This window comes from Salvelinus fontinalis, chromosome 33 (genome assembly GCF_029448725.1).
Source record: "Salvelinus fontinalis isolate EN_2023a chromosome 33, ASM2944872v1, whole genome shotgun sequence".
In the NCBI taxonomy this organism is placed as follows: domain Eukaryota; kingdom Metazoa; phylum Chordata; class Actinopteri; order Salmoniformes; family Salmonidae; genus Salvelinus; species Salvelinus fontinalis.
Genome location: NC_074697.1, coordinates 30663026 through 30690445, shown reverse-complemented (window position 1 = coordinate 30690445; position 27420 = coordinate 30663026). Strand labels below are relative to the sequence as shown.

Here is a 27420-nt window from a genome sequence, read left to right as displayed (position 1 = left end):
GGACAAGTCGAAAAGCATTAAACATTTATGGCAATTTAAATAGCTAGCTTGCTGTTTCTAGCTAATTTGTCTTGGGACATAAACATTGGGTTGTTATTTTACATGAAATACACAAGGTCCTCTACTCTGTCAATTAATCCACAGATAAAAGGATAAAAGTTTGTTTTCTAGTTATCTCTCCTCCTTCAGGGTGCTGCTTCTTCTCCTCCAGGCTGCTGCTGCTTCTTCAGGCTGCTGCTTCTTCTTCAGGCTGCTTCTTCTCCTCCAGGCTGCTGCTGCTGCTTCTTCAGGCTGCTGCTTCTTCTTCAGGCTGCTGCTGCTTCTTCAGGCTGCTGCTGCTTCTTCAGGCTGCTGCTGCTTCTTCAGGCTGCTGCTGCTTCTTCTTCAGGCTGCTGTTGCTTCTTCAGGCTGCTGCTGCTTCTTCTTCAGGCTGCTGCTGCTTCTTCAGGCTGCTGCTGCTTCTTCAGGCTGCTGCTGCTTCTTCTTCAGGCTGCTGCTGCTTCTTCTTCAGGCTGCTGCTGCTTCTTCTTCAGGCTGCTGCTGCTTCTTCAGACTGCTGCTGCTTCTCCTCCAGGCTGCTGCTGCTGCTTCTTCAGGCTGCTGCTGCTGCTTCTTCAGGCTGCTGCTGCTTCTTCTTCAGGCTGCTGCTGCTGCTTCTTCTTCAGGCTGCTGCTGCTTCTTCTTCTTTTTATTCTTCAGGTTGCTTCTGCTTCTTCTTCTTCTTCAGGCTGCTGCTGCTTCTTCTTCTTTTTATTCTTCAGGCTGCTTCTTCTTCTTTTTATTCTTTAGGCTGCTTCTTCTTCTTTTTATTCTCCAGGCTACTGCTGCTTCTTCTTTTTTTTATTCTTTCAGGCTGCTTCTGCTTCTTCTTCAGGCTGCTGCTGCTTCTTCTTTTTATTCTTCATGCTGCTTCTGCTTCTTCTTCAGGCTACTGCTGCTTCTTCTTCTTTTTATTCTTCAGGCTGCTTCTGCTTCTTCTTCAGGCTACTGATGCTTCTTCTTCTTTTTCTTCTTCAGGCTGCTTCTTCTTTTTATTCTTCAGGCTGCTTCTTCTTCTTTTTATTATTCAGGCTACTGCTGCTTCTTCTTCTTTTTATTATTCAGGCTGCTGCTGCCTCTTCTTCTTCTTTTTCTTCTGGTGGTTGGCAACCAACTTCAAGGTGCATTACCACTACAGACTGGACTGGAGCATAGACCTCAGTTCATCTTTCAATCACCGACATGGGTATATGCTCCTAAAAACCAATGAGGAGATGGGAGAGGCGTTACTTGTAGCGCATTAAGCGTCACAAATAGAACCACGTTCTATTTTAACGTCTGGCTATGCAGATGCTCTTTTACATGCGTGAGCAGTGTGAGTGTAATGATTGAATAACATGTAGGTGTACATTTATTTTGCAACGCTCGCACACAGGACACGAGCGGTGTGGTCTGGTCAGGATAGAAACAATAACGACAGGTGTGATGGAAACAGGAAGTTCCGGTAGAATTGTATAAATGCCGACAGATAACTTGTTTGTTCAACATGGTGGGATCTTTTGGTGCCGGTAAAATTAATAATAGGAAAAATGGCAGTGGAAACGCCTTTTTGAGCAAATATTGATATAATAACCATCATATTGAAGTAAACTTGGAGTCACACGATGATATGGTGTGTGGTCTTCCCACTACTACACTGGAAACCATGCGGTTTAGGCCTATTAGGCTACAGATTAAATAATTTACGATGATCTTCACAGGGTGGTGAAAATGCACGATGACCTTGATGCTCCTTTCCAAAAAATATTTCAGGTCTTATTATGGTGACAAGATGATCAATGCTAGACCTCTGTTTTATAAAATAAAATTATCGCTCTTATCCATAATCTCATTATGTAGAATATCCTACCTGCACAGTATACGCCTTCCTAATATTGATGGATATTCTTTTGGTGATGGACACTTGTTGATACACATGGGAAACTGTTGAGTGTGAAAAACCCATCAGAGTCGTAGTTTGTGACACAAACCGGTGTGCCTGGCACCTACTACCATACCCCGTTCAAACGCACTTAAATATTTTGTCTTGTCCATTCACCCTCCGAATACACATTACACAATCCATGTCTCATTGCTTAAAAATCCTTCTTTAACCTGTCTCCTCCCCTTCATCTACACTGATTGCAGTGGATTTAACAAGTAACATCAATAAGGGATCATAGCTTTCACCTGGATTCACCTGGTCTGTCTATGTCATGGAAAGAGCAGGTGTTCTTAATGTTTTGTATACTCAGTGTACATGCCTACTGAGATGTGAATTAAATGCATGTCACTGGCTTTTTATCTATTTGACCACAAGAGGGACACCTCCTCCTATACTGTAAACAAACCACTGACAAAGTCACTGTTACTCACTGTTCGAAATACTCAACACCACACACATACTCTCAAAGGGACACTTATGCTTTCACTCTTATGCCCTCATTCTTTTCTGAGCCCTCCAGATGACCCTAATCAGTGAGCTCAAATCTCTCCACTAAAAATCCCTATAGTCACTGGAAATAGTGCACAATAACTCTGCTGAGTTTAAATGATTATTTGCAACCTTTTAACTTCCTCATTTCACTGAAGGGCCAGATGGGAGGAAGAACATCAACATTCTCTGAGGTAGGCCAGTTCTGGAGGAACACATTTACTAACATCAGAGACATACTCTGTGTAAGTGTCAGGTTTGTGTGTGAGCGTCAGGTCTGTGTGTGAGCGTCAGGTCTGTGTGTGAGCGTCAGGTCTGTGTGTGAGGGTCAGGTCTGTGTGTGAGCGTCAGGTCTGTGTGTGAGCGCCAGGTCTGTGTGTGAGCGTCAGGTCTGTGTGTGAGCGTCAGGTCTGTGTGAGCGTCAGGTCTGTGTGAGCGTCAGGTCTGTGTGTGAGCGTCAGGTCTGTGTGTGAGCGTCAGGTCTGTGTGTGAGCGTCAGGTCTGTGTGTGAGCGTCAGGTCTGTGTGTGAGGGTCAGGTTTGTGTGTGAGCGTCAGGTTTGTGTGTGAGCGTCAGGTCTGTGTGTGTATGTGCCTATGATGGGCCAAGTGTGTTAAAAGAGATGCGATTTTGTATGAAATGTTTCCATGTACACTCAGTGACCAGTTTATTGGGTACACCCATCTAGTACCAGGTAGGACCCCCTTTGCCTCCATAACAAGCTGAATTCTTTGGGGCATGGAAACATTGCTCAATTGGTATCAAAGGACCTAATGTGTGCCAGGAAAACATTCCCCACACCATTACACCACTGCCACCTGCATGGGGCAATGGACCTATGGCGCTTACACCAAATCCTGATCCTGCCATCGGCATGATGCAACAGGAAGCAGGATTCGTCAAATCAGGCAATGTTTTTCCACTCATCAATTGTCCAGTATTGGTGATTGCCACAAGAGGCTGCTGAGGGGAGGACGGCTCATGATAATGGTTGGAATGGAGTGAATAGTTTCAAACACATGAAAAGCATGTGTTTGATGTGTTTGATACCGTTCCATTTATTCCGTTCCAACCATTACTATGAGCCCCTCCTCCCCAATGAAGGTGCCACTGGCCACCGATGGTGCTCACTGGAGCCGTTTCTTCTTGTTTTTAACTGATAGGAGTGGAACCCAGTGAGGTCACCTGCTACAATAGCCCATCCGTGACAAGGATCAACAAGTTGTGCGTTCCAAGATGCCGTTCTGCACACCACTGTTGTACTGCGCCGTTATATGCCTGTTTGTGGCCCGCCTTTTAGCTTGCACAATTTTTTCCATTCTCCTTCAATACTCATCCACAAGCTGTTTTCTCCCACAGGACTGCCGCTGACTGGATGTTTTTTGTTTGTTGCACCATTCTCGGTAAACCTTAGACACTTTCATGTGTGAAAAGCCCAGGAGGCTTTCATTTCCTGAGATATTGGAACCGGCGCACCTGGTTGCTTCAGTCACTCGTTTTGCCCATTCTTTATTTCTTACCCCTTTGTTCTCCCCCATTTAGTAGTATCCAATTGGTAGTTACAGTCTTGTCCCATCGCTGCAACTCCTGTACAGACTCGGGAGACGCGAAGGTCGAAAGCCATGCATCCTCTGAAACACGATCCTGCCAAGCTGCTCTGCTTCTTGACACACTGCTTGCTTAACCCGGAACCCAGCCGCAGCAGTGTGTCGGAGGAAACACAGTACAACTTCCGACCGAAGTCAGCGTGCATAAGCCAGGTCCGCCACAAGGAGTCGCTAGAGCGCCATGGGACAAGGACATACCGGCCAGCCAAACCCTTCCCTAACCCAGACGACGCTGGGCCAATTGTACACTGCCTCATGGGTCTCTCAGTCGCGGCCGGCTGCGACAGAGCCTGGGATCGAACCCGGGTCTGTAGTGATGCCTCTAGCACTGTGATGCAGTAACTCAGACCGCTGCGCCACCCTGGAAGCTGTTTTGCCCATTCTATCATTGAATGAAAAAGTAACTGAATGACTCAATGCCTGTCTGCCTGCTTTATATAAAAAGCCACGGCCACATGACTGATTTTGGCTCATTCATTGAGTTCAATTGAGTTACAATTAATTTCCACTCCTCTCCCCTGTAACTATTCCCCATGTCATTGCTGTCAATGAGAATGTGTTCTCAGTCAACTTATCTGGTAAAATAAGGGTAAAATAAATAAATAAATAGTCTGTAAAAGAAAACCATTTTTGTGAACGGCGTGGTGTACCTAATAAACGGGCCATTGAGTGAATATGACCATTGTAACACAACACTCAAGTCCATATAAGAAGGCAAAAAGGAACACACAGTCACACACGATGATGAGTCAGTGCCCAGTGGCAGGGACATTGAGTGGGGTAAGAGCGGTCATCAGAAGGGAGCATAGTGTCCAGTACATAACAAGCAGCCTGGGAACAAGGACATTAGCATGTATACAGCTTTAACAGACTTTTCAACTATATAATCTGTATGAGAATAATTTCACATATATTTTACCCATATCACGTGGCATCAAATCAAATTGTATTTGTCACATGCTTCGTAAACAACAGGTGTAGACATATAGTGAAATGTTTACTTACGAGCCCTTCCCAACGATGTAGAGAAAAATACAAAAATTATCCCCCAAAACTTGCACACGAGTACTAAATACACAATGAGTAACGATAACTTGGCTATATACTGTACATGGGGTAGCAGTAGCAAGTCGATGTGGAGGGTTAAGAGGTAGTTGAGATATATATGTACATATAGGTAGGGGTAAACTGACTAGGCAACAGGTTAGATATTGCATATGGCAATATGATATGGCAGTTCTTAAAACATTTGATGAATAACTAGCTTTATCGGCTGTCTGCTTTTCAGGACTGTTCCTTGAATATTTACAATGTATTAATCTGAATGAGTTTCTATAATCAGGAAAACACATCTACACACACTACTTTACAAAGTGACTGTGACTGTCCAACAGTTCATTGCTGAATGACAGAACAATCTAAAGCAGAGTTTCCCAAACTCAGTCCTGGGGTCTCTCCTGGGTGCATGTTTGGGTTTTTGCCCTAGCACTACACAGCTGATTCAAATATCCAAAGCTTAATGATTTGAATCAGCTGTGTAGTGCTAGGGCAAAAAACTAAACGTGCACCTGGGGGTGGGGAGTCTATCGAGTCTGTTGCAACCCACTTTAATGTACTATATCTCATCCATTGTCTAGCTCTTTTGTTATTCAAGCCTTGGATAGATTAGCAGTGGAAGAAGAGATCCTTACTGAATGCTTCCCTCACCTGGCTGTCAGGTAACAGACCACACATTCAGAGGTGCAGTGTACAGTATGTGCTGCTGGACAAGAATAGTTACCATGCTGAGAAACAAAAGGCACCTTGTTTTTATAGTAACCACATGCATGTCTGTAATCCATTAAAAAACAAGAACATTGATTCAGTCAGTGCACATTTACCTGCAAAGTCTAGGGTAGTATTTGTGGTGAGATCACATCCACTGGCCACAGTCAGTCCCCACAAATAATTTAGTCACTTGTCCTTCACTTTCTCCTCTGTAGCCTTGCCTGCAATTGACCTCTATGCAGGACTAGTGTATTCTGAACTAGGAAGGGTAACATATACTGCCAATTGGTTGCAAAACCATTACTAAGATTAATATAATTAGGCCCCATTATCAATATTACTGCTCAGTTGCGCAGAAATAAACTATACTCAGGTTATTGGGGTTCAACACGTACAAAGTGTTCGCACTTCAGTACTGAAAAGATCCAGAGAAGTACACATGCTGCCACCGTGGTTAATACATTTGCCAGCCAATACCTGTCCTGATCAGTCACTACATTGTTCCTGTTTGGGGGTGTAGCAACCTTACTGAAATCTAATGGCCAATAGCCCAAAGAATATGTGGTGGGTTCAATCCTCCATGGTTTCGCAGCAAAGGCTACACATTCTACTGCATCGTCAAAGACATGGTTCAATTATCACAACTACTGAAAGTGAACAGAATACAATGAAAACAATCAGTGACTTGATTAAACATTTTATTGACTAAATTAAAGTTGAACTTTACCCCTTTAAAGGGATACTTTGGGATTTTGGTAATGAGGCCCTTCATTTAATTCCCTAAAGTCAGAACTCATGGATGTAATTTAGATGCATTAAAGCAATGTTTGGAAGTATATGGTATCTACTAGCAACTTCCATTGATTGCACCAACACTAATTAGCTTGCCAAACTATCTCCAACTTCCTTCATACTGGTCCAACAAAAGGAATCCACACATTCGGCTGAGGAAGTAGATACAGGGCCTCATTGCCAAAAACCCAATTATTCCTTCAGTGAAGTGCAGTTGTACTCCCATGCAGAGAGAAGAGGTATGCCTGTGCAAATCATATAGAAATTTGCATCAAACAATAAACAGAATAGAAACTACCAACAAAGTAGATACAGTTAAACAAATCACTAAGATATGCAAGTCTACAAAAGGACCCGAATTTCAACATTCAGTCCTTTGTTGCACAGCCAGAATAGGTTCAAGTATGGATGGTGTCAATCCTCTGCAAATGGAACAGCCAAGCCACCATTCTAAAAACATCTGCATGTTAACATAGGAACTCAACTAGCAATAGGACATTGCCAACACCCTCACTATGCCAGATGAGACATTATACCTATGAGTTATGACTGGGAAATGGGATCGATAACAGCAATTGCAAATCTGGGAAGATGTGTCCAAATAGATTGTGCTAGTCTCAATTGTACCTCTGGCAATATACAGGCGTTACAAACTGCTGTAGTAGTTCAATGTCTAGAGCAACTAAGCACATTCAAACAGTAGCACAGGAGTCACAAAACAAAACAGCTCTCTGGGGTGAAGCAGATGCACAACTACATTCTCTAGCTTTCCTTTATTATACAATCAAAGGCCACTGTTAAAGCATTTACAACTTAAGTATAACAAAATGTAGAACAGCATTAACAAAAATCTCTTCCAGTTGCATTTTATGGCAACTAGTGAAAGTAGTATTTGTACTGTAACATATACACATTAAATATGGTACATCTTAGTCCATGCAGTTGCGCACAGCCAGTTGTGTATCATCATGGTATGTTTTCATTTTAATATTTGAAGTGTGTGAGAAGTTGTGACATCAGCCACCAGTGCATTACAGTCCAGGTTGGGAGGAGAGGCACTCCAGGCCTCAGAGAACTCAGCCGGACTTGAAGAGGAGGATGGCCACCTGCCCCAAATAGAAGTAGATGAAATGCTTTGTCTCATGAGTGACGTAGCTGCCGAAGTTCCTCCCAACAATGCAATGCCATGTTGGGTTATACTTCTTGTCAAATTCCTATAGGGATTTATAAAAAACAAAACAGGGCTTAAGTAATCCATGACTACATGAGGAAGAAAATGATCTCATGCAGCCCATTTGTCATATTTTAAACAGCTTGCACCATGGAAGACAATTGGAATACACAGGCCAAAGGCAGCAGGCCTGACTGGAATACACAGGCCAAAGGCAGCAGGCCTGACTGGGTTGATTATACAGCATCTCACCTTCTTTATGTAGGCCGCAATGTCCTTCTCTATATTGTACTTCTCCATGGCCTGGGTAGCACAGTCCACTGCGTCCTGCTGCATGTCCTCAGACATGTCAGCATTCTTGATTACTGCCTTCCTGTCAGTCATGATGCCTGCAAACAAGAACAAAACGTCACACCTAACGTTGTCACTATAGATACAAAATTACAAGTCTAGTGAAGTGATAAAGCCTGAATTCACAGGTAACCCCAGCAACTATGGGGCGGCAGGTAGCCTAATGGTTAGAGCGTTGGCCAGTAACGGAAAGGTTTCTGAATCGAATCCCCAAGCTGACAAGGTAAAAATCTGTCCTTCTGCCGCTGAACAAGGCAGTTAACCCACTGTTCCCCGGTAGGCCGTCATTGTAAATAAGAACGTTGTTAACCGACTTGCCTAGTTAAATAAAAAGGTTAAAAAATAATAATAATGATTGCTTGCCCTTTGATCTTCACCGTTAACTAACAGTCTTGTTTATTGTGAAAACCAAAGGACAAGCCAATTAAGTGCAGATACAATGTGGCAAACTCGGTTCTATCAAAATACCCGAATGTACTGGGCTACTTTGTATTTCGACACCAGATTACGTTGTGACGACGACCCTGTGTAGGTTAGGTACAATACGAACAGGCTACGGAGAAACTCGATACAGGTCGAATCAAATTACAAGGCAAAAATCACATGGCGACATTAATAAAATTTGGAATTGGTCCGCTGGATGATGCACAGTTCTAGTCTGGTGCAAACATCAATGTATATTAGTTAGTCGTTAAATTTCTACATAAATCCTTTAGATTATGGACGATTGAACAGGTCCGAGGGAGATCTGATTCGTGCCAATAACCTGCAGGTGGTAGCGACTGCGCATTAGTTCATAGATTCATCTTTACGATTTAAAATCAACATATTTCAAAAGTACACTACCTTGTTTATGAGAAACTTCGCTTCAATTAAAAAACCCCCACTGATTCGCCACCATCCATGCAAGTCAAGTGTGAGTAGGCTACTAAATAAACATTGTCACTCACCTTATGTAGGAGATGAAGATACTTTCCACTTCGAGATCAGGTAACTCACCTTGATGGATATAAAGCTTTGTTTACTTGCTAGATCGTGCTGCGACAAATTATTTTATAAGCTTTACTCAAAGCAAATGTGGGAAACTGCCCTGCAAAATACTCCCCCGCCCTAACACCCTGCCCTACGCCACTTACACTGCGATTGGCTGTGCTGCCACCTCTTCTTGTGTTGCGAGCATTTTCTACCCGCTCCTCTCTGCCAGCATCTTATTTCATCCCACAATGCATCGTTGACACTACATGGTGAGGTAGGTAGGTAGATAAGGCCCCCTGGCAAACTCAGGTGTACCGAGAATTTATGCTCAATGTGTAATCTTATTGTTAGCAGCATCAATTAATGTATGCGTGATATCACATTATATAGGATATGATATTACATTGTTGTCTTATCATATAAATACAATCCATGTTTCTACTGGACGTTATACTGTCTGTGTGAGATGTACACTGAACTAAAATATAAATGAAGCATGTTGAGTGTTGGTCCCATTTTTCATGAGGTGAAATAAAAGATCCCAGAAATGTTCCATAATCACAAAAAGCTTATTTCTCTCATTTGTTTCCATCCCTAGCAGTGAGCATTTCTCCTTTACCAAGATTATCCATCCATCTGACAGGTGTGGCATATCAAGAAGTTTGTTAAACAGCATGATCATTACACAGGTACACCTTGTGATGGGGACAATAAAAGGCCACTCTAAAATGTGCAGTTCTGTCACAACACAATTCCACAGACATGTCAAGTTTTTCAAGGAGCATGCAATTGGCATGCTGACTGCAGTAATGTCCACCAGAGCTGTTGCAAGAGAATGTAATATTAATTTGTTTTAGAGAAATTGGCAGCACTTCCAACCAGCCTCATAACCGCAGACCATGTGTATGGCGTTGTGTGGACGAGCGGTTTGATGACACCAACGTTGTGAACAGAGTGCCCCATGATGTCGGTAGGGTTGTGGTATGGGCAGACATAAGCTACGGACAACAAACACAATTACATTTTATTGATGGCAATTTGAATGCAGAGATACAGTGACAAGATCCTGAGACCCATTGTCATGCCATGCATCCACCGCCATCACCTCATGTTTCAGCATGACAATGCACAACCCCATGTTTTAAGGATCTGTACACAATTCCTGGAAGTTGGAAATATCTTGGTTCTTCCATAGTCTGCATTCTCACCAGACATCGAGCACGTTTGGGATGCTCCTTGCTGACGTGTACGACAGTGTTCCAGTTTCCGCCAATATCCAGCAATTTCGCACAGCCATTGAAGAGTGGGACAACATCCCACAGGCCACAATCAAAAGCCGGATCAAATCAATTTCACCTTTATTTAACTAGGCAAGTCAGTTAAGAACAAATTCTTATTTACAATGACGGCCTAACCCGGACAACGCTGGGTCAATTGTATGCTGTTCTATGGGACTCCCAATCACAGCCAGGATTCGAACCAGGGTGTCTGTAGTGACACCTCAAGTACTGAGATGCAGTGCCTTAGACCGCTGCATACCACCCCTACTTTGTCACAACACAAATGATTGGCTCAAATGTATTAAGGAAAGAAATTCCACAAATTAACAAGGCACACCTGTTAATTGAAATGCATTCCAGGTGATTACCTCATGAAGCTGGTTAAGAGAACGCCAAGAGCGCTGCGCCACTCAGGATCCCAGAGACGGACTGGTTTTCTGATCCATGCCCATACTTTTCAAAGGCATCTGTGCTCCCAGTCATGTCAAATCCATAGATTAGGGCCTAATGAATGTATTTCTATTGACTGATTTCCTTATATGAACTGTAACGCATTCAAATCTTTGAAATTGTTGCATGTTGCGTTTATTTTTGTTCAGTATATTAGCACGTCTGCTTGAAATGACATTTTCCTGAATATTTTACATTTCCTCACTAATGCATACAACTCATAAAAAAGGTAGTTTTATCACTTATTTACAAGTTTATATTCAGTTATTTCATACAACCCATGAGGTCAGTTTCCTGATTAAGCCTAGTCCTGATCTAAAAGGTAAGGTCAATTAAGAATCTCCATTGAAATATACTGAACAAAAATATAAACACAACATGCAACAATTGGTACGATTCTACTTAGTTACAGTTCATAATGAAATCAGTCAATTTAAATGAATTCATTAGGCCCCAATCTATGGATTTCGCATGACTGGGAATACAGACACGCATCTGTTGGTCACAGATACCTTAAAAGGTAGGGCTGTGGATCAAAAAGGCAGTATCTGGTGTAACCACCATTTGCCTCATGCAGCGCAACATTTTCTTCGCATAGAATTGATCAGGCTGTTGATTGTGGCCTGTGGAATGTTCTCCCACTCTTCAGAGGCTGTGCGAAGTTGCTGGATATTGGCGGGAACTGGAACACGCTCTCATATACCTAAATCCAGAGCATCCCAAATATGCTCAGAGTGACAGGTCTGGTGAGTATGCAGGCCATGGGAGAACTGAGACATTAACTTCCAGGAATTGTGTAAAGATCCTTGCGACATGGGGCAGTGCATTATTATGCTGAAACATGAGGTGATGGTTGCGGATGAACAGCACAATGGGCTTCAGGATCTAGTCACGGCATCCCTGTTCATTCAAATTGTCATTGATAAAATGCAATTGTGTTCATTGTCTGTAACTTATGCCCGCCCACACTATAACCCCACGGCCACCATGGGGCAATCTGTTCAGGTTGACATCAGCAAACTGCTCGCCCACTCGACGCCATACACGAGGCAGTTTATGGTAGAGAAATGAACATTACATTATTGGCAACCGTTCTGGTGGACATTCCTGCAGTCAGCATTCCAATTGCACGCTCCTTCAAAACCTGCGACATCTGTGGCATTGTGTTGTGACAAAACTGCACATTTTAGAGTTCGCTTTTATTGTCCCCATCATACAGCGCGGCTGTGTAATGATCATGCATTTTAAATCAGCTTCTTGATATGCTACATCTTTCAGATGGATGGATTATCTTGGCAAATGAGAAATGCTAACAGGGATGTAAACAAAATTGTTCACAACATTTAGGAGAAATAGGCTTTTTGTGTATATGTAACATTTCTGGGATCTTCATGAAACCAACACTTCATGTTGCGTTACTTTCTTTCAGGTGTAACTTTAGTCCAGGACTAAGATTAAGCTGTGTCCGGGACACCGCACCATGATGTATAATGTAATACATTAGAGTAGATGGTCTACTGGGTTATTCTTCAATTTGGCCTCTTATTACATCATAGGGCCATTAAGTTCATCCTTTACATTAATTCAAAAGAAAAACAAACTAAAAAACAGGTACGTCTTTTCAGGATTTTATTGAAAATGCTAAACTAAAAGAGTAAATTAAATTTAAGAAAGACAGACTAACTATACTAAATATAATCCCCAACCATCACAAATTTTAATCCCTTATTTACCAGACTCCTACGTCTCCTTCCATTCTTTGATCCAACTTCCTGGTCCTCAGTTTCCTTTTCTTACTCCAAAAACGTAAATAATCCTTATCCATATCCTTTGACTCTGCGCATATTTACCGCTCAAAAATTGAAATAAACTGGGCCATTCAAAAAGTTGCATCTAGGATTCCTTAATTAGTTCAATTGATTTGATTCCTGGAAAATGGATCCCGCTCCAAGCATCCATTCTTGCCTATCCCTTCCCTAAACGCTCCTCTGATCCGGCTCCAAGCATCCATCCTTGCCTATCCCTTCCCTAAATGCTCCTCTGATCCGGCTCCAAGGATTGGGATCCACTGAGCCCCTCCTCCAATCAAAACCTTGAAATACCAGGAAAAAAAAATCAGAGGGAAACCATTAGAATCATGTCTGATTTGGGCCCAGCCCACTTCTTATTTTGTGCACTCATGACATGTCACTACTAAAGATCAATTTGAAAATGTCAGTGAGCACCCAAACCATCAAATTCATACTTAAGAAAATGTCTAATATTTCAATGTTTAAGCTGAAACAAGCCCAGAGCCCCTGTCTAATATTAAAACAGCATCTATAAAAAGAATAATAGATAAATGGTTCTTATGTAGCATTAAAGTTAAAAAGGTACATCTAAGGACCTTTGTCCTGGCACAAAACCAAAGAGATACACTGTTTCAGTGCTAAAAAGGTTGCCAAACAATAGATGACAGGTATATATAAAGGATATAGAAAATTGTGCTACATTCAAGAGACAATCATGCATCCTGTAGCAACGACTTTATCAATAGATGCAAATAATCAATACTAAAGCATACCATTGCCTCGACCTGACTCCTCCTAAGATGTCCTATCCTGATCCTGATCAAACAAATGAAATGTGCTCCACAACTTTTATTCCAAATCACTCTTTAATCCTTATCTTCAGATGTCTAAAGGAAGACACAAGGGTAAAATACAGTTTAGCAATGAGACTCCCGCCATCCCATGAAAAAGTACATACATTTTCCAACACTTACAAAAACATTGAACTTGTTAAGATCAACATTTTTGAAGTTCAGAGCAATAGGGTTTCAAATGTTGCAACATTTTTGGAGGAAAGACAATAGGTAAATTCAAATGAATTGAGAAAGGAGATCAAAACAAAAAGGACTAAAGTAGGGAGGGTCAGGGAGGAAAGGTGACAGGAGGGGGATACACCTACATACCAAGACCTTCCACTAGGACATCAGGAGATGGAATGCAAAAATTAAAATCTATAGTTGACTTCTGAAAAACTCAAAAGGAGGTAAAAACAAGTGGAAAGAGGAACTGCTAACAGGGGATCCACCAAAAGGTCAACACAGAGTTTAGGAACGGGAGCGAGAGCGGCTATGGCGAGGAGAGTAGCGAGGAGATCCTCTGCCACCACGGGCACCACCACCACGAGAGTTGCTGCGGCTGCGACTGGCTGCGCTGCGGCTCCTGCTTCGACTGCGGCTCCTGGAACGGGATCTTCCATAGCTCGGACTGCGGGGACCATCTACTTTCACGCGAACGTAAGCGGTCTCTCCCTGGTAGACACACAAAAAGAACTAGACGTTGAAACAAAAAGCATTTCCACCTCAAACGGTTCCTTCCATTGCATCAAAACAAGCCTTAAGTTCTTGAAAGGCTGCACAAGTAGTCACTGAAAATGGGGAGAGGTTGAGGGGAAAGATTCAATAGTGTTGGTAGTCACTGTACTTACCTTTAACGAAAATATCATCCTATCCTTATAATCAAATCCAATTAAACCTAAAAGCATACCTCGTGTGATCGGAATTTGGTGTTATCCAGCTTTCGAACGGCGTAGGTCATGTCTTCTTTGCGCACAAACTCCACAACCCCAGTTCCATCTCTGAAAACGTCAGCATAACATACATCCCCAGCCTCACGCATATGATCCTTGAGGTCCTGCCAGCTGCCACTCTGGGGAAGCCCTTTGAAGAGAAGAGCAAATAAATTAGATGTTTTACTCAGTGATTACTTTCAACACTTTACTGAAATGATACAAACTTGCTCAATAGATCTGTGGCATAGCAATATAATTCAGGATGTGCACAGAGACTAACTAAACCAGGCTGGTTCTACAGAACCAGAAACAATTAACTAATGTGGAAGGAATGGATATCACTATTTAGCTGACCAAAAAAGACAAGTGCTTCTGTCTGGTGAAAAAGGAACTAGCCAATTAGACAGTAGCCTCTGCAGAGTCCCCAACAAACAGATGTTCTGGTTTTCAGAGGAAATGGAAAGAGCACCTGTGACACGACTTCTGCTTTTAGAAGTTAAGGCGACACTCCATCTTAACCACTCCTCCACATTTACTGGATTGGTTGAACAGTGCAGAAGAGAACCTCCCAACAGTTTATTTTCCTTCTTGTCAAGACCTGAGGTGCATTCAGTACGCTTCAACGCTTGCTACATTCTTGAACAGACTGAGGTTTGCTGGGTATGGTGAGTTTTTAAAAATGGCAGTGGCCATGTTGACAGCATTCCCTAAACCCTGCCAGTTTTTCAACTGGCAGTTCATGACAGCAGGGGACCTAGTTTCAGGTGGTTCTTTTATGCCTGCTACGTTACAGTAGGTTAATCTGGCGGTAACACAGGGAGTCTATTTGTTAATGAAATAAAGAAGACCACCAGCAGTGTCATTGAAATATTAAAGACAGGTAAATTACAGATTGCAGTGCGGTAGTGCAACCAATGATGTATATAAACCCCACCCACATTACATTAGGGTGTTAAGTGACGAAACAATGGACACTAGGCGAGAATTCTACAAAACAGCAATAAATCAAATACATTTTCACTAATTTCAATAATGTGGTCATCAAAATATAGAAATAATTTGAAAACATGAATGTGGAAGTTGTTTACCATGTCTAAAAATCACAATACTGGAAGTTTTGATATTTTACGTGATATGAGCCCAAATGTAAAGTAAGTGCCGTGCTTAGAACGTTCAATTCTGTGGGACAGCATTTTTTAAAATTAAACTGTCAAAATCTGAGCGGTCATATTTGCTCTTTGCGATGGGTATTCCTCACTACCAGAGTAAGATTGATGGGACATTGTATTGCTAACAAGTATGGGAATGTCCTGAGGGTGTTTTACAGTCATTAGACGTCCTTGGACTGCAATTTAAGGTTAAACGTTTTTCCCTCCCCTTCGGTCATTCCATAATGGTCTCAGACTAGACTTAACATAGTGAATGTATATCCAGGACACTCAAATTAGTATGATGTTTCTTTTGGTTCTTAAGGCATAACAGAAAGGAGGGTGGTTGGTCGGGGTGGATGGGTGAGCGTATAACGCGAACATCTAGCAACCCAAAAGTTGCATGTTCGAATCTCATCAAGGACAACTTTAGCAACTACTTACTTTGTAACTATACTGAACAAAAATAAACACAACATGAAGTGTTGGTCCCATGTTTCATGACCTGAAATAAAAGATCCCAGAAATGTTCCATATGAACAAAAAGCTAATTTCTCTCAAATTGTGTAAAAATTTGTTTACATCCCTGTTAATGAGCATTTCTCCTTCGCCAAGATAATCCATCCACCTGACAGGTGTGGCATATCAAGAAGCTGATTAAACAGCATGGCCATTACACAGGTGCACCTTGTGCTGGGGACAAGAACCTACTAAAATGTAGTTGTCACACAACACCACAGATGTCTCAAGTTGAGGAAGCGTGCAATTGGCATGCTGACTGCAGGAATATCCACCAGAGCTGTTGCCAGAGAATATGTTCATTTCTATACCATAAGCCACCCCAACATCGTTTTAGAGAATTTGGCAGTACGTTCAACCGACCTAACAACCGCAGACCACCTGGAAACAAGCCAGCCCAGGACCTCCACATCTGGCTTCTACACGCACGGGAGCATCTGAGATCAGGCACCCGGACCTCTGATGAAACTGAAGAGTATGTGTGTCTGTAATAAAGCCCTTTTGTGGGGGAAAACTCATTTGGAGTGGCTGTGCCTTTGCCCAATAATGTGAAATCAATAGATCTAGGCCTAATTTATTTATTGAAATTGACTTATTTCCTTATATGAACTGTAACTTAGTAAAATCATATAAGTTGTTGCATTTATTTTTCTTCAGTATACTTAGCATGTTAGCTAACCCTTACCCTAAACCCTTGAGCTAGCTAACGTTAGCCACCTAGTCAATGTTAGCAACAACAAATTGGAATTCTTAAGATAGTGTTAAGAATTTGAAAAATGCACAACGAATTGCAATTCGTAACATACAGAACCAGTCAAAAGTACGGATACACCTACTCATTCAAGGGTTTCTCTTTATTTTTTACTAAACTCAGCAAAAAAAGGAAACGTCCTGTGTCAACTGCATTTATTTTCAGCAAACTTAACATGTGTAAATATTTGTTTGAACATAAGATTCAACAACAGACAAACTGAACAAGTTCCACAGACATGTGACTAACAGAAATGGCCCTAGCCCTCTGATCCAACAGGTCCCAGACGTACTCAATGGGATTGAGATCCGGGCTCTTCGCTGGCCATGGCAGAACACTGACATTCCTGTCTTGCAGGAAATCACGCACAGAACAAGCAGTAAGGCTGGTGGCCTTAAATCACTTGATGTTTTTGGAACTAGTGAATGTAACACGCCAATGTAAACTCAGATTTATTTATATAAATATAAACTTTATCAAACAAAACATGCATGTATTGTGTAACATTTAGTCCTATGAGTGTCATCTGATGAAGATAATCAAAGGTTAGTGATTCATTTTATCTCTATTTCTACTTTTTGTGACTGTTATATTTCGCTGGAAAAATGGCTGTGCTTATTGTGGTTTGGTGGTGACTTAACCTGTTTGGGCTGCAGGGGCAGTATTGAGTAGCCAGATAAAAGGTGCCCATTTCAAACGGCCTCGTACTCAATTCTTGCTCGTACAATATGAATATTATTATTACTATTGGATAGAAAACACTCTCTAGTTTCTAAAACCGTTTGAATTATATCTGAGTAAAACAGAACTCATTTGGCACAAACTTCCTGACCAGGAAGTGGAAAGTCTGAAATCGAGGCTCTGTTCTACTTCCTGCCTATAAATGGGCATGATACGTATTAGTATACATGCACTTCATAGACCTTCCCCTGGATGTCAAGAGGCGGTGAGAGAAGAAATTGAGTGTTTATCTTGGGTCTGAAGTGGAATACAAGCTCTTTGTATGACGTGTCCCCTATTTCCTGTTTTCTGGAGAGCGCGAGGAGGCACCTGGATTTGTCTTCTGTTTAGCTGCTGTTATGGACGACTAATATCTCCGGCTTTGATTTTATTTGATACATGTGACCATATCATCGTAAAGTATGTTTTTTCAATATAGTTTAATCAGATTGAAATTTTTTCGGGAGTTTTGCCGTGTTCCATTCTGAGTTTGTTGACGATGGAGAGATTCGTGCCACTTGGCTAGTGTGCTTGCTAAATCGAGAGGGAAAATGGACGTTCTAAATCCAAACAACGATTGTTCACGACAAAGGACCCCTTGTCCAACATTCTGATTAAAGATCAGCAAAAGTAAGAAACATTTTATGATGCTATTTCATATATCTGTCGTACATGTGAACTAGTCGTCGGCGCCCAGCTTTTGGGTACTCTAGCTATACCGAAGCTGGATGTCGTAATGAAGTTATTTTTAGAATTCTAACACGGCGATTTCATTAAGAACTAATGGATCTATCATTTCCTATACAACATGTATTTTTTAGTTATGTTTATGAATAGTTATTTGGTCAGAATATGTGTGTCAGAAAAAGTGTTAGAAAAATATCCGGACGTTGTGGGAAATAGTAGCTACGTTAGCACAATGTATAACCACTGATTTCAGCTCTAAATATGCACATTTTCGAACAAAACATAAGTGTATGTATAACCTGATGTTATAAGACTGTCATCTGATGAAGAATATCAAGGTTAGTCAAAAATTATATATCTTTTGCTTGTTTGTTACGATCGCTAACCTTTTGCTACTGGGAAATGGCATGCGTTTCTGGCTATTGTGGTAAGCTAATATAACGCTACATTTTGTTTTCGCTGTAAAACACTTAAGAAATCGGAAATATTGGCTGGAATCACAAGATGCCTGTCTTTCATTTGCTGTACACTATGTATTTTTCTGAAATGTTTTATGATGAGTAATTAGGTATTCCACGTTGGTGTCTTTAATTATTATGGCTGATTTCGGTGCAATTTCTGATTGTAGCTGCAATGTAAACTATGATTTATACCTGAAATATGCACATTTTTCGAACAAAACATAGATTTATTGTGTAACATGTTATAAGACTGTCATCTGATGAAGTTGTTTGTTGGTTAGTTAGGTTGGCTTTGTGCATGCTACCTGTGCTGTGAAAAATGTCTGTCCTTTTTTGTATTTGGTGGTGAGCTAACATAAATATACGTGCTGTTTTCCCTGTAAAACATTTTAAAAAATCGGACATGTTGGCTGGATTCACAAGATGTGTACCTTTCATTTGCTGTATTGGACTTGTTAATGTGTGAAAGTTAAATATTTAAAAAATATATATTTTGAATTTCGCGCCATGCACTTGAGCTGGCTGTTGTCATATTGTGGGCGGCCTCGGGCTTGCAGCCAGAAGAAGTTAACATAATCGTTTGTAGTGCTTTCGCTGAAAAGCATATTTGAAATTGGACACTTTGGTGGGATTAACAAGATTACCTTTAAAATGATATTAGACACATGTTTGAAGAAGTTAACTATACATGTTTGATGATATTACTAGGTTAACCTGATGAGGACAGAGGGCGCCGTTTTCACTTTGGGGGAAAAACGTGCCCAATTTAAGCGGCCTCGTACTCAATTCTTGCTCGTACAATATGCATATTATTATTACTATTGGATAGAAAAGACTCTAGTTTCTAAAACCGTTTGAATTTTGTCTGAGTAAAACAGAACTCATTTGGCAGCACACTTTCTGACCAGGAAGTGGAAAGTCTGAAAATTATGCTCTGTTCAAGGGCCTGCCTATAAATGGGCATGATACGTATGAGTATACATGCACGTCATACACCTTCCCCTAGATGTCAAGAGGAAGTGAGAGAAGAAATTAAGTGTTTATCTTGGTCTGAGGTGGAATATATCCTCTTGGCACAACGAGTCATCCATTTCCTGTTTTCTGGAGAGCGCGCAGATGGACCTAGAATTGCCTTCTGAAAAGCCGCCGTTATAGGCGACTACTATCTCCGGCTTTGATTGTATTTGATACAAGTCACAATATCATCGTAAAGTATGTTTTTTCAATATAGTTTTATTCGATTTTTGAAATTTATTCGGGACGTTAGGTGTGTTGCGTTGTGTGCCTTTGTTCAGAAATGAGAGCTTCGCGCCACTTGGCCAGTGTGCTTGCTAATTCAAGAGGGAAAAACAATGTTCTAAATCCAAACAACGACTGTTCTGGACAAAGGACCCCTTGTCCAACATTCTGATGGAAGATCACCAAAAGTAAGAAACATTTTATGATGCTATTTCATATATCTGTCGAACTGTATACTAGTAGTTTTGCGCCCAGGTTTTGGCCACTCTCTCGCTATAACATAAGCCTTATGTCGTAATGAAGATATTTTTAGAATTCTAACACTGCGATTGCATTAAGAACTAATGGATCTATCATTTCCTATACAACATGTCTTTTTTTGTAATGATTATGAATAGCTATTTGGTCAGAATAGGTGAGAGTCTAATAGAAATATCCGCACATTCTGGGAAAAGGAAGCTACGTTAGCATAATGGATAACCACTGATTTCAGCTCTAAATATGCACATTTTCGAACAAAACATAAGTGTATGTATAACCTGATGTTATAGGACTGTCATCTGAGGAAGGTTTAAGAAGGTTAGTGAAAATTAATATCTTTTGCTGGTTTATTCGCTAACGCTAACGTGCCTATTGCTATCGCTAACGTGCCTTACTGAATGAATACGGTTGTGTGGTAGGCTATTGTAGTAAGCTAATATAATGCTATATTGTGTTTTCACTGTAAAACACTTAAAAAATCTGAAATATTGGCTGGATTCACAAGATGCTTGTCTTTCATTTGCTGTACACGATGCATTTTTCAGAAATGTTTTATGATGAGTATTTAGGTATTCCACGTTGGTCTCTATAATTACTCTGGCTGCTTCGGTGCTATTTTTGATGGTAGCTGCAATGTAAAACTGATTTATACCTCAAATATGCAAATTTTTCGAACAAAACAGATTGTATAACATGTTATAAGACTGCCATCTGATGAAGTTGTTTCTTGGTTAGTTTGGTTGGTTCTTGGTTAGTTAGGTTGGCTTTGTGCATGCTACCTGTGCTGTGAAAAATGTCTGTCCTTTTTTGTATTTGGTGGTCAGCTAACAAATATACGTGCTGTTTTCGCTGTAAAACATTTTAAAAATCGGACATGTTGGCTGGATTCACAAGATGTGTACCTTTCATTTGCTGTATTGGACTTGTTAATGTGTGAAAGTTAAATATTTCTAAAAAATACATTTTGAATTTCGCGCTCTGCCTTTTCAGTGGAATGTGGGAGGAGTTCCGCTGGCGGAACGCTTGAGTCAGACAGGTTAACTAGCTTGTACTGCGTTGCATATAATCAATGTGGTGCCTGTTAATTTATCATCAAATCACAGCCTACTTCGCCAAACGGGTGATGATTTAACAAAAGCCCAATCGTTGCACGAATGTACCTAACCATAAACATCAATATACAGAAGAATATATTTTTAAAACAGCATATTTAAATGAAATTCATGTTAGCAGGCAATATTAACTTGGGAAATTGTGTCACTTCTTGCGTTCATTGCACGCAGTCAGGGTTTATGCAACAGTTAGGGCCGCCTGGCTCGTTGCAAACTAATTTGCCAGAATTTTACATAATTATGACAACATTGAAGGTTGTGCAATGTAACAGCAATATTTAGACTTAGGGTTGCCACCCGTTTGATAAAATACGGAACGGTTCCGTATTTCACTGAAAGAATAAACGTTTTGTTTTCGAAATGATAGTTTCCGGATTTGACCATATTAATGACCAACGGCTGGTATTTGTGTTTATTATATTATAATTAAGTCTATGATTTGATAGAGCAGTCTGAGCGGTGGTAGGCAGCTGCAGGCTCGTAAGAATTCATTCAAACTTTACTGCGTTTGCCAGCAGCTCTTAGCAATGCTTGATCACAGCGCTGTTTATGACTTCAACCCTATCAATTCCTGAGATTAGGCTGGCAATACTAAAGTGCCTATTAGAACATACAATAGTCAAAGGTATATGCAATACAAATGGTAGAGAGAAATAGTCGACGCATCATAAATAACTGCAACCTAATATTTCTTTACTAGGAATATTGAAAAACCAGCTTTCATATGTTCTGAGCAAGGAACTTAAATGGTAAACTTTTTTACATGGCACATATTGCACTTGTACATTCTCCAACACTGTCTTTTCATTATTTAAACCAAATTGAGCATTTTTCATTATTTATTTGAGCCTAAATAGATTTTATTTTTGTATTATATTAGGTTAAAATAAAAGTGTTCATTCAGTATTGTTCCAATAGTCATTATTTCAAATACACTGCTCAAAAAAATAAAGGGAACACTTAAACAACACAATGTAACTCCAAGTCAATCACACTTCTAGGAAATCAAACTATCCACTTAGGAAGCAACACTGATTGACAATAAATTTCAAATGCTGTTGTGCAAATGGAATAGACAAAAGGTGGAAATTATTTGCAATTAGCAAGACACCCCCAATAAAGAAGTGGTTCTGCAGGTGGTGACCACAGACCACTTCTCAGTTCCTATGCTTCCTGGCTGATGTTTTGGTCACTTTTGAATGCTGGCGGGGCTTTCACTCTAGTGGTAGCATGAGACGGAGTCTACAATCCACACAAGTGGCTCAGGTAGTGCAGTTCATCCAGGATGGCACATCAATGCGAGCTGTGGCAAAAAGGTTTGCTGTGTCTGTCAGCGTAGTGTCCAGATCATGGAGGCGCTACCAGGAGACAGGCCAGTACATCAGGAGACGTGGAGGAGGCCGTAGGAGGGCAACAACCCAGCAGCAGGACCGCTACCTCCGCCTTTGTGCAAGGAGGAGCACTACCAGAGCCCTGCAAAATGACCTCCAGCAGGCCACAAATGTGCATGTGTCAGCATATGGTCTCACAAGGGGTCTGAGGATCTCATCTCGGTACCTAATGGCAGTCAGGCTACCTCTGGCGAGCACATGGAGGGCTGTGCGGCCCCACAAAGAAATGCCACCCCACACCATGACTGACCCACCTCCAAACCGGTCAAGCTGGAGGATGTTGCAGGCAGCAGAACGTTCTCCACGGCGTCTCCAGACTCTGTCACGTCTGTCACATGTGCTCAGTGTGAACCTGCTTTCATCTGTGAAGAGCACAGGGCGCCAGTGGCGAATTTGCCAATCTTGGTGTTCTCTGGCAAATGCCAAACGTCCTGTACGGTGTTGGGCTGTAAGCACAACCCCCACCTGTGGACGTCGGGCCCTCATACCACCCTCATGGAGTCTGTTTCTGACCGTTTGAGCAGACACATGCACATTTGTGGCCTGCTGGAGGTCATTTTGCAGGGCTCTGGCAGTGCTCCTCCTTGCACAAAGGCGGAGGTAGCGGTCCTGCTGCTGGGTTGTTGCACTCCTACGGCCTCCTCCACGTCTCCTGATGTACTGGCCTGTCTCCTGGTAGCGCCTCCATGCTCTGGACACTACGCTGACAGACACAGCAAACCTTCTTGCCACAGCTCGCATTGATGTGCCATCCTGGATGAGCTGCACTACCCGAGCCACTTGTGTGGGTTGTAGACTCCGTATCATGCTACCACTAGAGTGAAAGCACCGCCAGCATTCAAAAGTGACCAAAACATCAGCCAGGAAGCATAGGAACTGAGAAGTGGTCTGTGGTCACCACCTGCAGAACCACTCCTTTATTGGGGGTGTCTTGCTAATTGCCTATAATTTCCACCTTTTGTCTATTCCATTTGCACAACAGCATGTGAAATGTATTGTCAATCAGTGTTGCTTCCTAAGTGGACAGTTTGATTTCACAGAAGTGTGATTGACTTGGAGTTACATTGTGTTGTTTAAGTGTTCCCTTTATTTTTTTGAGCAGTGTATATAAAAATTGCCAATTAAATCGGTATTGGCTTTTTTGGTCCTCCAATAATATCGGTATCGGTGTTGAAAAATCATAATCGGTCGACCTCTAATACCAACCCTACCTTGTCACAACGCAAATGATTGGCTCAAACGCATTAAGTTCTTACGGCTGAGATCCCGTTAACGGGATCAACTTGACAACAGCCAGTGAAAATGGCAGCAGCCAGCCAAATTCAAACAGAAATCTCATAATTAAAATTCCTCAAAACATACAAGTATTTACACCATTTTAAAGATAAACTTGTTGTCAATCCCACCAGTGTCCGATTTCAAAAAGGCGTTACGACGAAAGCACACCATCTGAGTATGTTAGGTCAGTATCTAGTCAAAAACACAGCCATTTATCCGGCCAAAGAGAGGAGTCACAAAAATCAGAAAGAGATCAAATTAATCACTAACCATTGATGATCTTCATCCGATGACACTCATGTTACACAATACACAAATGTTTTGTTCGATAAAGTTCATATTTATCACCAGAGTCTCTGGGTTCTCCCCCAGGCTCTGTCGCAGCCGGCCGCGACCGGGAGGTCCGTGGGGCGACGCACAATTGGGCCAGCGTCGTCCGGGTTAGGGAGGGTTTGGCAGGTAGGGATTTCCTTGTCTCATCGCGCTCCAGCGACTCCTGTGGCGGGCTGGGCGCAGTGCGCGCTAACCAAGGGGGGCCAGGTGCACGGTGTTTCCTCCGACATATTGGTGCGGCTGGCTTCCGGGTTGGAGGCGCGCTGTGTTAAAGAAGCAGTGCGGCTTGGTTGGGTTGTGCTTCGGAGGACGCATAGCTTTCGACCTTCGTCTCTCCCGAGCCCGTACGGGAGTTGTAGCGATGAGACAAGATAGTAATTACAAGCGATTGGATACCACGAAAATTGGGGTGAAAAGGGGATAAAAAAAAAAAAAAAAAAAAAAAGTTAATATTTATATCCAAAAATCTTAGTTTACATTGGCGCGTTATGTTCAGTAATGTTTTGCCTCAAACATCCGGTGATTTTGCAGAGAGCCACATCAATTTACAGAAAAACTCATTATAAACATTAATAAACATCCATGTAAAACATTGATACAAGTGTTTTACATGGAACTTTAGATAAACTTCTCCTTAATGCAACCGCTGTCAGATTTCAAAAAAACTTTACGGGAAAAGCACACCATGCAATAATCCGTGTACAGCGCTCAGAGACCAAAACAAAACATACAGATACCCGCCATGATGTGGAGTCAACAAGTCAGAAATGGTATTATAAATATTCACTTTGATGATCTTCATCAGAATGCACTCCCAGGAATCCCAGTTCAACAATAAATGTTTGCTTTGTTCGATAACGTCCATAATTTATGTCCAAATACCTCCTTTTAGTTTGTGCGTTTAGTTCCAAAATCCAAATTGATGACACGCAGGCCAGACAAAGTCAAAAAAATTCCATTACAGTTCGTAGAAAAATGTCAAACGTTGTATAGAATCAATCTTTAGGATGTTTTTAACATATATCTTCAATAATGTTTCAACGGGAGAATTCCTTGCCTGTAGAAATGCGATGTAACGCAGGTCGCCCTCACGCAGGCGCGCCTGAATGAGCTTGTGGCACTCTGCCAGACCCCCGACTCAAACAGCTCCCATTCCCCCCTCCGTCACAGTAGAAGCATCAAACAAGGTTCTAAAGACTTTTGACATTTAGTGGAAGCATTAGGAAGTGCAATATGACCCCAAAGACACTGTATATTGGATAGGCAAACCTACAAAGCTCAGAATCCCACTTCCTGGTTGGATTTTTTCTTGGGTTTTTGCCTGCCATATGAGTTCTGTTATACTTACAGACATCATTCAAACTACACTGGCCAAACCCGACGACGCTTGGCCAATTGGGAGTCCTATAGGGCAGCACACAATCACAGCCTGTTGTGATACTGCCTGGATTCGAACCATGGTGTCTGTGGTGACACCTTAAGCAATGAGATTCAGTGCCTTAGACCGCTGCGACACTCGCCACTGAAAATGTCATTACAATATGACCACCCTATCTTGAGATATTGGACAAAACCTGTTGAAATATAGACTAAAGACAGATGGATTTGAGGCCATTATTGATTTGGGATTAACAATGACCAGTCCACGACCTTTTTCGATCACTTGTAAAGGAGATCTCAGCAATTGTAAATCCCTAACCTCATAAAATAGTGTTCCTGAGAAGCTTGTCTATAACATTGAGTACAAAGTATAATACCAAAAGCAGTTTCATTTTGACCCTTAACACCCTAGTTACATGACTCACCTGAGACAATGACCCTGTACTCGGAGCGTCTGGATGGTGGCCCGTATCTGCCTCTAGGGGCGCCACCAACCCCCCCACCACCACCACCACCCCCACCACCACCACCAAAGCCGCCTCTCCCCCCACCCCTGCCGCTCCGAGGGAATTCAACTCGCAGCCGATAACCGTCGTAGTCATAGCCGTCTCGTCCGTACACTGCATCGTCTGCGTCCCTGAAAAAGTGATCATAGAAAATTATTGCTAAACAATCGTCAACACAGCACTCTGCGGTGTGCCTTATTAGCATAATATATGCTAACAGTAGTTAACCGGCCCAACTTAACTCCACGATTTACAATGATAAATCGTGGAGTTTAGTCGGCGAGCCACAAACAAAGACACCATCACAACATGTAAATGCAGAAACGGAAGCAACTAGCTATCAAGCCAATTCATGTTCCTGTACATTCCTAAAACGAAAATAGATAGTTACATGTGCAGAGAAGATTCACGATGTCGCATGAGCAGATGGCTAACTAACGTTAGAGCAGTGCACGAGTTGCTAACAAGCTAGCCTTTAACGTTAGCTAACGTTACCTGGGATCTTCAAATTCGATGAAGGCAAAGGGAGGTCCCCCTCTCCGATTTTTCAAATCGATGTCTCGAATAGCTCCGTATTTGTAGAACACGTCCTCGACATCTTTAGTGCGAATATCAGGGGGTAGATTTCCGACATAAATTCGACAATCGTTATTTCCTGCGGGGCCTCGCACGACGCCTCCCGACATAGTAGCTAGCAAGCTAACGTTAGCTAGTTTATTTTAGCGGTAGGTTGAAATAAAAAGGGATTTCGCAAGACGGTATTCAAGTATATCACCGCCGATTAGAAAGTCATTTGAGTATAGTACACAAACACTGCTGAAAACAACAACGAAATAAGGTATCACTCGCGCTTAAAGTTGTGTACTAGATCGCTACACTTATCCCCGTTCAGAATCGCGCTTCTCCGCGAGGACATTCATGAATACCGGAAATGTGCTCCGTAAAGAACTAGAAATGGCTACGTCCGCTAAATAAAATAGTCCACGGTAGTACAATCTGTAAAAGAGTCCTGGGTCTCAGTATGCATCCTTGATATAATAGATGTCAAATAAGTTAACGCAGGTGTGTGATATTGGTATGATTAGGCGAATAATTTCAGGTGAGCAGATTCTTAGTTTATGATTGTTTGGCCATTTTCATCTTGCAATTTTAAATCGCCATTATTTATCAGTTGGCCTTATGAGTAGTGCCCAGCAACCTATTATTATAGGTAGATGGCCTACACCAGTAAT

General features: G+C 41.7%; 2 protein-coding genes across 3 annotated transcripts; both read right to left on the bottom strand.

The window, feature by feature from the left end:
- Positions 1–6506: 6506 nt before the first annotated feature.
- Positions 6507–9276, bottom strand: LOC129832000 (dynein light chain 2, cytoplasmic). Its single transcript, XM_055895699.1, has 3 exons — positions 9090–9276; positions 8041–8177; positions 6507–7831 (listed from the first exon to the last, which is right to left on the bottom strand). The coding sequence occupies exons 2-3, from the start codon at positions 8170–8172 to the stop codon at positions 7694–7696; spliced, it is 270 nt and encodes an 89-aa protein (XP_055751674.1). The 5' UTR covers positions 8173–8177; positions 9090–9276; the 3' UTR covers positions 6507–7693.
- Positions 9277–12459: 3183 nt separating this feature from the next.
- Positions 12460–27137, bottom strand: LOC129831999 (serine/arginine-rich splicing factor 1B-like). 2 transcript variants are annotated; one of them, XR_008755850.1, is made up of 5 exons: positions 26684–27137; positions 26108–26319; positions 14378–14550; positions 13408–14142; positions 12460–12936 (listed from the first exon to the last, which is right to left on the bottom strand). XR_008755850.1 is itself a non-coding variant. In XM_055895698.1 (4 exons), the coding sequence occupies exons 1-4, from the start codon at positions 26872–26874 to the stop codon at positions 13939–13941; spliced, it is 780 nt and encodes a 259-aa protein (XP_055751673.1). In that variant the 5' UTR covers positions 26875–27137; the 3' UTR covers positions 12460–13938. The 2 variants fall into 2 exon arrangements, 1 of the variants encoding a protein (XP_055751673.1); XM_055895698.1 differs by having other exon boundaries at positions 12460–14142.
- Between the last annotated feature and the right edge of the window lie 283 nt (positions 27138–27420).